This window comes from Rissa tridactyla, chromosome 2 (assembly GCF_028500815.1).
Source record: "Rissa tridactyla isolate bRisTri1 chromosome 2, bRisTri1.patW.cur.20221130, whole genome shotgun sequence".
NCBI lineage: Eukaryota > Metazoa > Chordata > Aves > Charadriiformes > Laridae > Rissa > Rissa tridactyla.
In genome coordinates, this window is record NC_071467.1 from 22,914,303 (window position 1) to 22,925,139 (window position 10,837).

Here is a 10,837-nt window from a genome sequence, read left to right on the forward strand (position 1 = left end):
GATATCCAAGCAAAAGCTAGTATGAAACAAAGTAACTATTACAGACATCAAAGCAAGTGAAATAAAGGATTAGAAATCCTTCGCTCAGCATAAAAGCAAAGTTTAGAAGCTTCTCTTGTTTTCTAGCTATGTTCTTGAACTTCTGTGGTAACTTGATTAGTATTTTTCCAGCAATCGACAGCATAACAGATAAGTGCTGGTATAGCATGGGATAGCTTGGGCAGACTTTGAACAAGATGAACATGGGGTTGGATTTTTGAAGTGTTATGTCCTATGTCACTCTCTTTGATCATTATCAAGATAAAATGCTCAGATGAGGATTTTACTTGGTGTTCTGAGAGCTTCCAAATGACGTGTGGTATCTTAATCTCAAGTTTGACACGAAGATTTTACTATATGGAGGAAAATGCCCGCACAAGTCTTTGTTCTGTCTGCCTTCAGCTATTAATTTATCACATGCTCATGAATGTTTTAAGAAAGCAACCAAACAGGTAAAGGAGTGGGCCATCAATGCAGTAAAAATAGTCTGTAAAATGGAAGCTAGGTTTTGAGGATGTAAACCACAATTGTTTTGATATAAATCTGTTTGATGTTAAAGTATAAACGTACTGTAATTGTTACAAATGACCAATGTATTTAAAAATTAGATGATACCACTAAGAAAATGTACCTCTCAATGTCTAAACTAACTTTAACAAAAATCACGTGGCGCTTTTGTAGTTTTTGTTAAAAAAAGTTAAAAATCCACATGCAGATTCATGCAAGTTTAAAAGTGACCTTTCCCTCAAAATAGCATTTCTTAAAGAAGCAAGTAGGCTTGGAGTAGAGAGCATGGTGGCTCAGATGGGTATGTGCATGGTCTGCCCAGAACCAGCAGACCATCCTAGTCTTTAGGAAGCCCATGGGAACATTGCCGCATTTTTTGGCACCTGAGTTACTGCCAGTATTATGGCACTACTGAAACCTTTTGGACAAGGAACCAGAGGGGATTCAGGAGCTTGTGGGGGGCATCAGTACTTCTGTGCTTCTGATGACCTGCTCACCACCCTCTTCAGCCTTGCTATGAAACTAGGACCTGGCCTGGGGTGAACAGGCCTCAGAAAAGGGCAGCAGTGGGACATGTCTCTCCTCGCCCTCTCCCAGATGTTGGAGAGAGTAGGGAATGTGCATAGTACAGCCTGAGCTTTGAGAAGAAAACTGGATGGACCAGGAGAAAGGGTGTACAGGCCAAGGCAATACAAAGTAGGATAACAGAGGGCAGACTGTATGCAGGTACTATGTTAGTGTTGGACCCACTGACGAACAAATTTTAACCACTTTGATGGTGGAGACTGAACAGTTCAGTAAATCTGTTGTTGTTTCGTAAAGATAAGAATATTGTAGGACATTCTTAGCATTAAGAGCAAGATGAGCCTCAAGTACAAATCCGATGGAATAGAAGGCAATCTTCTTCTGGGTTTATTCTTTCCACAGTTACTGTATTATCATGCAAGCTTGTCTTGAGCCACTTGGGAATGAATTCCTTCCACTGCTGTTCTAGGTGATAAAACAGTTCGCTTGGTCTGAAAGCTGCACAATTCAGTGTATTAACTGTGTTTTCATTTCTTTCAGATTTCATGTTTCAGGCTCTTGCAAGGAACTGCAAACGTACATTCATGCTATATCTGATGCTCGGTGTGTGTTTGACATGGCTGTAAGTAGAGATATACTCATATGCAATTGCTACGGTGGAGGATCCATTTTATTCTAATCAAAATACACAGTCGCCACTCTTATATTAAAATTAAGCATTAGTGTGCTGGCATTTATTGTGATATAACCACTAACTTGGGGGTATGTGATTTCTGATATTAATACCTAAGCATCGTAAGAAATAAAGGTGTTACATGGGGGGAGGGAATATCCAAATTTGTATGAAGAGGAATGGATTTGTTGGATGCTTCAGGTAGCTCATGGGAGTCTTATGTCTCATATTGCAAAATTCAAAAATCCCTTTTCTGAACATCTGTCTTCCTATAAATGAGAAGCTTGTAAACTAAGTAGAGAAGACTGCAAATCTTTTTACTCTTATTTACTGCGGTTAGTGCATTAGCTGTGACTGGTAACACATGGAGGGCAACAGAACTGAAGTTCTCACTCATCTTTGTGCAAATTCATTGTAGCCGTCTTGTCATGTAAGCCCTATCCAAAAGACTTGCGTTATATGTAGTTGTAAATTCCTGAAACTTTCTTTTGTCAGAATGCACCACGCTGGTTCAGTAAGTACTGTCTGCATATAACAAATGCCACAAGATGGGAGTTGATGTTGCTGTGGGACTTCTACTTGAGAACTGTGTGACCAGCCTCTATTGACATCCCAATGCTATTACTACTAGGTTTAATGGAGCTATACCAACTCCACGATGCTGTTACTCCCTCGCTAGACATACTCTGTTAAATACACTTAGAAGTATCAGTACATAGAAAACAACCACAGTAAGGAGCAGCAAAAAATATTTTTACGGTTACAGTTGTCCATGTGCTTATGTTCTGCCTCTGCATTTTAGGGAGAATTTGGCTTTAAGATGAACATGTTGGATATTGGTGGTGGCTTCACAGGTTCCGAACTGCAGCTGGAAGAGGTAAATGTATTGGAAGTTGAAACTTTAATTTTGATTTAGGAAGTTGAAGTGTTTAACCAATTGAACTGCAACTAACACTGATAACTGAAACCTAGTCTAAATTCTGTGTTAGACTGTAATTCATAAGACGCAAGTAATTGGTTTTATATTCTTCATTATGGGTAGTGTAATTAGCCTTTGGAAGGAGGTGATCACTGTTTCTTTTTAATGCTGCTCCTACTGGGCAAATGGTGACTTAAGCATGTCACAGATTAAATTAGTATCCTAAGCCACCTTAACAGCAGTAATTCCATTTTTTGGCAGTTGATGATTGTCCAGCTGGTTACTCTCTTGCATGGTTTGGGCCAGGATTGCTTACATCCTTTGGATCATAAGCCATATTGCTACTGCATGAACGCTTCTGGTACTCTGCTTTAGAACTGAAGGCTAAAGGTCTTGCTTTTATCTTTGCTTTGGCCAGCTTTACATAAAACTCAATACTGATTTGGCCTAAATGGGATCTTTAGTATGCAGTAGCACATAAAACAGAATGATAACCTGTTCACACTGTTACATTGTTTTAAAGACAAACTCCTTCAGTGTACAACAGTGATTCAATTAAAAGTTACTAACAACAATCAGGGACTTTCTTTCTTAGTTCTAACTGTTCTTTTACTTGTCCAAAATACTTGTTAATCCTCTAATATCTGGCTTTAGTGTTAAATAAGGCATTCCATTTCTAAAATTTCAGTATTAAGAACTGATCACAAAAAGGCCCTTTTCCTTGTTCTTCTGCATTCATACATAATTTTACATTATCTGTTGTGCTGGACAAACTTTGAAATTACCTGTGCAGTCTTGAGTGTACCACAACTTGAACTTTGGCCCTGAGGAGGGACTGTGTAGTGCTTGGACTCAAGGTACTCAGTCTTCAGTGTTAGCAGAATGACCTGTTTTCTTAAATGCTTCTGTAAATTTTGGACCTCTGGTAAGGGCACTTGGCAGAGCATGGAGGAACAGAGTAAGCTTTTGGCATGCTTACTGGAACTGTTGCTGACTGAAAGTGTGTGTGTCTATCTGATACATAGATAAGCTGAGTTTCACCGATCTTACCTCTGACTCTAATTTCCTAGGTTAATCATGTCATCAGGCCATTGCTGGATGTCTACTTTCCTAAGGAATCTGGTGTTAATGTGATTGCAGAGCCTGGACGTTACTACGTTTCATCTGCATTTACACTGGCAGTTAACGTCATTGCAAAGAAGACTGTTGAGTATGATAAACTTCTTCCTTCTGGAGGTAAGGGTCGTGTGTGTCTTTTACATGATACAAATCAGTACAGGTAACTGCCCACTTTTAGTCAGGACGGACTACCTTGTCTCAGCATATATTGAATACATTCCCTTATGCTTGCACTGTAATCTGCCTTTTGGGTTATGACCACATGTTATCTGTGTATCTCACTTTGTTATGTTTATGTGGCACTTCTTGTTTCCTTACTAGGTTTGACTTTGCAATGGTTAAACCTATATTGGGTGTTCTACAGAAGGTGTATTAGAAGGTTCTGTATTAGAAGAACATAGAAAAACGTATGGTAGAGCCCACTACTCTGCTAAAGTAGATGTTAGATTTATGTCCTTGAACAGTGATTATTACTGAAAGTATTCATTTCATTAAGCCTCACACTTCATGTTACAACTGAATTTATAATCTGGTCTCATACAGATTATTCTGCTCGTAATTCTCCCATTCCAGTATATATGGAACCCCCTTATCAGGAGAAAGCAGTTGACTTAAGTTAGATTGTAAGAGGACTACTTATGACAAAAAATGCATGCAAGACAACTTCTCTTTTATTTCCAGTGGAGCAAACCAGGAATGATGATGAACCAATATTTACCTATTACATAAATGATGGTGTCTATGGTTCTTTTGCAAATAAATTGTCTGAGAAACTGAATACTATCCCAGAGGTTCACAAGGTGAGTCCTTCTATAATCTATAGAGTTAGTCCTTATCCATATGGCTTTTTATATATATTTAACACTTCATATGTATATAATTATGTATTTTTTTATAAAATTATCCTTATGCGTATTTGAAAATGTTCTTAGTTAATGAACTAAAGTCTGAATTGCCTGGATCATTTCCATATAGAAATACAAGGAAGATGAGCCTCTGTTTGCAAGCAGCCTTTGGGGTCCATCCTGTGATGAGCTTGATCAAATTGTGGAAAACTGTCTTCTTCCCGAGTTGAGCGTTGGAGATTGGCTGATCTTTGATAATATGGGTTCTGGTACCTTGGGTGAACAGTCTACCTTTAACGACTATCAGAGGCCACTGATTTACTACATGATGTCTTTCAGTGACTGGTAAGAAAATTCTCTTGGTAGTGGCAAGATAGTTTTCACTTCTTTCAAGCGCATACACTTACAGCAAAATGTGAATAATATTTGATGGCAAATACAGGATGATGCAACTGAGCACAAGAGTGTGACTTTTTAGTTTGTTTATTTTTTTACTATTCTGTCTGACTTTGCTAAGACTAAATGGAGAGCTGTGATAAAATGCCAACTTAGGGTTGACAAAGGAAAACAAAATATCCAATGTGGACTGAGTTCAGTGGTAGTTGTTGCTGAGTAATAGCCTTTTACTGCTTGACATCAGCTGTTGAGGTTTCCTGACACTAGTAATTGCAACTTGCCTACAATATTAGCACCTGTAGGCAGGAAGGGCAGAAGTGCTGTTGTGGTGATGATGAGAGTTGGGTAACCTGTTCCAATACAGAGGCAGCCAAGGCTCCGTGCTTCTGCCGGTAGAGAGTCATGGCTTTTCTGTGTCTGCCGAGCACTTGCGTAGCTGATTCTCCCTTCTGCTGGGACTGGGGACAACCTATCCAGGGGCAGCAGAGCTCAAATGCTATATTCGAGGCTTGTTTCTGATATGAAATTGTACGTGAAAACACCTTATTACAACTCTCATCCTTCTCTGCTGCAGGGATGAGATGCAAGATGCTGGAATTGCTTCAGACACATTGATGAAGAACTTCTTCTTTGTGCCTTCTTGCATTCAGCTGAGCCCAGAAGACCGCTTTTCCACTGCAGCTTAAACAGGCATTAACGCTTCATTTAGACCTGCAGTTGCAAGTCTGTAGTTTGTCTGGTCAACATTCCAGTGTGGAAGAAATGGAACAATCTTGAATTCAATTCATTCTCTTCAAAACTTGAAAAAATAGTAATAGCTAATGGGGACCAGGCAAAACAAGCTACAGCTACAATTCATGGGGGGGGGGTGGGGAGGGTTAGATAATGGCATCCAAATTTAAAATCAAATTCATTCAACCCCTGAGCGTTTAAATATGCAACAAAATGGATGACTTAGTGGAGATGGAAACCCATCACTTGGGTTCTTCAACAGTTTACATACAAGTACACAGTTTTTATACTAAGGATTCCTGTTAGAAAAGTCTTGTAAAGTTATTGTCTTTCGCCCAGATATATCAAATGTCAGTGGGAGACCAGTGTGACTTCATTAGATGTTTAGTGTATTTAGAATGTGTAAATTTGTGCTTTGAACTGTAGTTTAATAAATGTAAAATTGCATCATAGTATTTGTTGTATTTGACCCTTGATGTACCCCTTGTATGATTGCAATAAAACTTTGTGTAGATTTTACTGTTTTTCAGGCTAACTTTGGGAGGGGCTAGGCAGAAGAGGTAGCTATCAGATAGATGTACACATGCTTGTTTTGAGAAGCCTTCTTTTCTCTAGCCCATTATTTCAGCTTTGTATTGAACCATAAATAATTCAAGCTTGATAAACTTATATGAACTGAAAGTCATATAAGTTCCTGGAAGGCTAAAAGGTAACTTTTGGTGGTGTTTTTTGTTTTTTTTTTAAGAATATGACCTTAGATTCAGTTCTTAGCAGCAAACCTGCGGTAGATAAAGATGTACACAGAGAGAGGTAGTCTTTTAGCTGGTGTGCATGTAGTGCCCCTGAGGCAGCATGGGTTAGTACAGCTCTGCCAGTTGTCACAGAACTTTAACTCTTTTTTTTTTTTTAATGTTGTTTATTGGAGAGTCTAGCTTTTGACTGCAGCTAGTTCTGTATAGTGCTGACTCCAAAGAGAAGGGCTACACAAGTCTTCAGAAACGTCAATGATCTCTTGTGCTGGACTTTATTTAAATATATATCCATGAAGTAAAGGGTAAAGCATGCTACTAGACGTGCATATGCCAACTGCATTGAGTAACTGGAACTGCTGAGACTGTTTAGAGGATTTCTTTATTATGTTACTGGAGCCTCTTGATTCCTTCGAGGTCCTTTTCTTCTCATTTTAACTTCCCCTCCGTGAAAACTGGGGGGAGGAGGAGAAGGGGTGTCAGGGCTTCGAAATGGTGCAATAAGTTCTGGATCCTGCAAAGGGGACTCTTTTCAACCCTTTTATTTGAGGTAAAATTCTGCCTTTTGGTTGCAAGTGTGTTTTACATCAGTGCCAGCTGGTAGGAAATCTTAACTTCTAGCTCTGTAAAGCAAAGATTTCGTAAAACTTGAACTTCTACTTGAAAGTAAAGAGAACTCAATTTGGACTCACTTGTCAGAACAGTTTTACAGGCCAGCTAAGAGAGGTACAAAATGACTTATGCTTTGAAGATGCAGTTTAAGAAATTTATTACTGGAATTAAATATGGAAGTAGGCAAGGGAGTAAATAAACAACAGCGGGAAAGCTGTTGTGGGTTTTGTGTTTGTTTTGGGTTTTTTTAATCCCCGTGTTTCAAGAAGTGATACCCACTTCATTCAGTCTACCAGTTGAGATCTTTCTCTAAACAAAACGTAGGCTGCTGCGTGGGTTTTGACTAAATACAAGTTACGGTTGCCTAAGATAAGTGAACAGGATTCTGCTAAGCAGTCTTAAGGAGAGGTTTTGGGGGTTTTTTATGGTAACTTACAGATCAGTTGAAAAAAAATTCCTCTACAAGTGATACAGTGGTCAGAGCAGAGAGATTCATTGTACTTGAGGACAGTTTGCCATTAAAGACAACCTGGAGTTTGAACACAGTATGTATTTCAATTTGATTTGCTGAGTGTTGCTATTTATAGTGTAATTGTAATTCAGAATTTTACTGAAAATATAAAAGCTGGATGGTTTCTATGTAGTACTTGGAACTAATGCAGCCCTGTCCTGCTCAGTACGTGTCTGCAGCTCCTCTTGCAGCCCGGCTGGTACGGCGAGCTGCAGTAGCTGGGATTTCTTTGGTACTGATCTATGCAAAGAGTGTTTTGGTGTATAATATAATTTCTCCATTGTGCATGCCAAACAGATCCCACCTGCTTTGGCCTGAAGTACTTCCCCGAGACAGCCCTTCAGCCTGCATACCATTTCCCAAGGAAGATCCAGGGCCGCAAACCCCAGACAGCGCTGTGTTACTAATGGTGCCAATTATTCCTCAGGAAGGGGAGAACACCATTCTGCCTTTCCCTTGTGTGTCTAAGCAGCTGTGCAACTGGCTCCAAATAAAAGTCGGTGCCCTGGATCCACCATTGGATGTGTTACCACTTCATCTGTACTCTTCACTCCTGCTTGGGGGGGGGGGGGCAGTGGAGTAGTCTGTTAGTGTGTTTCATAGTAAGCTTATACAGGTTTAAACCCTGCTTTTTTAAAAAAATAAAAAAACCTGAAAAATCCAAAATTAAGCAGAAGCTTTAGAAGATAGAGCGTCCAGTGAAAAATCAGGTTTGTAGCTCTACTTACCTCTTGGGCAGGGGGGGGAACCAAACCTAAACCTGCTTTTAGTGCCTGTTGGCTGGGTAACTGCCATGCTCATTGCTGATGAGCTTTGTTCTGCTCCCACTCCCACAAAAATCATACCTTCAGTCTCGTCTTGCATGGGAAGTAGAGTGTTGGTGCTCTCAGGGCTTTGCCAAGGCCTTGGTCAGCAGCTGGAAAGCAAACAGAGCCCTGTGGAGAAGCACCGGTGGCAGCAAGGCCCCTGTGCTGTGCTCCCAGGGGAGGCTCCAGGGCTCTGCCTGTCCCCCGACCAGGACTCCCAGGTCTCTTTCCATCCATCTGCTCTCCAGCAGGTCAGCCCCCAACCTGTGCTGGTGCATGGGGTTATTCCTCCCCAGGTGCAGCACCCTACACTTGCCCTTGTTGAATTTCATGAGGTTCCTCTCTGCCCGACTCTCCAACCTGTCCAGGTCTCTCTCTATGGCAGCACAGCCTTCCAGTGTGTCAGCCACCCCACCCCACACCCCCCAGCTTTGCGGCACTGGCAAACTTGCTGAGGGTGCACTCTGTCCCCTCATCCAGGTCACTGATGAATATATTGAAGAATATATTGAATGTATGACACGCATTATTTTTTCCATGCGCTGGAAGCACTATGCTGACTGCCGCCTGCTGGCTCGTTCTCTGAACCCTTATTTCCTCCCTTGATTAAAATTCAAAATTTCAAGTAAGTAGTGGTGCGTAACCCACTACCCCAACTTACTACTATTGCTTTAATATGTGATGAGAGTCCCGCGCCTCAAGTACTTGCCCTGAGGGTTTGGGAAAAGCGTGAGCCCACCGACAGGCTCCGGTTTGCAGAGCTGGTTATGGGCCTCCAAGAGACGGCAGGGGAAGATTTTTTTTAACCCAGGACTGCGGGGCTGTTCCCCAGAGCAGGACAAAGATAGGCATGTGTCCGCTCTGCAGACGGGGGAGGCAGGGTGGGAGTAGCAAGAGCGGTGCGGATCCCCCACTTATTACAGTCCCTATCCTTGGAATAACGAGCTTTCTCTCACTTTATATTTTAATCTCATTCTAACTGCATAGTCTTTAATCTGAATTAGGGGCATTAATAGGATTAGCCTGTCAGCTACGCAGGACAAAGCTAATTGAGCTTGTCAGCCTGAGTCAGAGAAGAGCAGCTTTCAGGGAGGTGGAAGAGGAGCTGGTTCCCGCTGCCTTCAGTCCAGCTCCTCCTCCTCTGCACTGAGCCAGCCGCCGCCTGTTACAGGTATGTCTCCCTCCAAAGACTCTATGTTGCCGTTCCCATAACTTCTGATGAATATAATTCTTTATTTTAATGTTCTCTGACTTAAACCCTGCGGTAGTCAATAGGGCGGACCACAACATCTGTCAAACGCGCATCATGTAACGATGCATGTCAATACCGGGCAGATACTTGCTGTATCCGTCAAAAACGGGAGGGAAAACTATTTCAGGACCAAGAATTAATAGCGTGACACGCTCCTCCCAGTAAATCCCCTCTAAAAAAAATTTAAAAAATAAATTAAAACAACCTAGCCGGCCCTACTGTCGGGAAGCTTGGAAGCGGCGTCTGAAACGGCGGCATCGGGGCATCATTTTTCAGCCCGATGATGGAGCTTTGGCAGATGTTGGCTGGTTCCCAGGGCTTCCCAGCCGGCGCAGGGCGGGCGAGTGGAGCTCCCTGCCGGCCGCAGCTCCCCCAAAGGGGAGCTGCGGCCGGCAGGGAGCTCCACTCGCCCGCCCTGCGCCTGGAGAACCAGAACTTGGAGTCAGAGCGTCCAAAATCTTCTCCTTCCATGTAGGTACCATGTTTCCCAGGTGGGAGACAGACTCCGGCATGCAGGACCCTGGGGGGGGGACGTGGGGGACGGGACTCCCACACGTCACATTCCCATTGAAAGTTTTGATTTCAACAAGTTACTATTATTTTCTGACAAGTTCCCAACCGGCTCAGTGGGACCCACTGCGCGGGCTGTACCGAGATGGGTGGCGGCGGCTGGGGGACAGTGGGGACAAGAAGGAAAGACATCCCTTGGCATCTGGATAGTGCGGGATGGTTTTTTTCTGGGCTGGGAGGTATAATGGAGGCGGAAGCCGCCATGCAGTTTGGAGTCTCCATCGTCCCCCACGCTCCCCCTGGGCTCAGGTTTCCTTTCTCTCCCCTCCGGAGCCGCTGGCTCGTGACACTGGCAGCCGCTGCCAGCCCCATCCCTGCCCACGTGGCAGCTACGGGCGCCCGCCGAGCCATCCCTGCCTGCCTGCGGAGCCAGCGGCAGCCGGGCCTCACCTCCCTTGACCCCGCCAACCTAAATCACTTCAGCTGAAATTTTCCACTTGAGACGCGTGTGAGACCAGAATAGATTTCCAGCGTGGTTTGGGTTGGTTTTTTTTATTTTTTTTATTTTTTTTATTTTTCCTCCCGCTAGCTAGAGGAAGGCCAGAGAGTGCTTGGCAAGGTTTGCTTTTAAAACCTCCTTCA

General features: G+C 42.7%; 1 protein-coding gene across 2 annotated transcripts in view; it reads left to right on the top strand.

Moving 5' to 3' along the window:
• Positions 1-7,657, top strand: part of AZIN1 (antizyme inhibitor 1) — a 28,278-nt gene extending 20,621 nt beyond the window's left edge. For both annotated transcript variants that reach the window (XM_054191281.1, XM_054191282.1), the window contains 6 exons: positions 1,612-1,693; positions 2,547-2,621; positions 3,734-3,899; positions 4,464-4,582; positions 4,758-4,972; positions 5,598-7,657. In XM_054191281.1, the coding sequence (XP_054047256.1) occupies positions 1,612-1,693; positions 2,547-2,621; positions 3,734-3,899; positions 4,464-4,582; positions 4,758-4,972; positions 5,598-5,709 (769 nt within the window). In that variant the 3' untranslated portion in view covers positions 5,710-7,657. The remainder of the gene's footprint in view (positions 1-1,611; positions 1,694-2,546; positions 2,622-3,733; positions 3,900-4,463; positions 4,583-4,757; positions 4,973-5,597) is intronic.
• Positions 7,658-10,837: the final 3,180 nt, after the last annotated feature.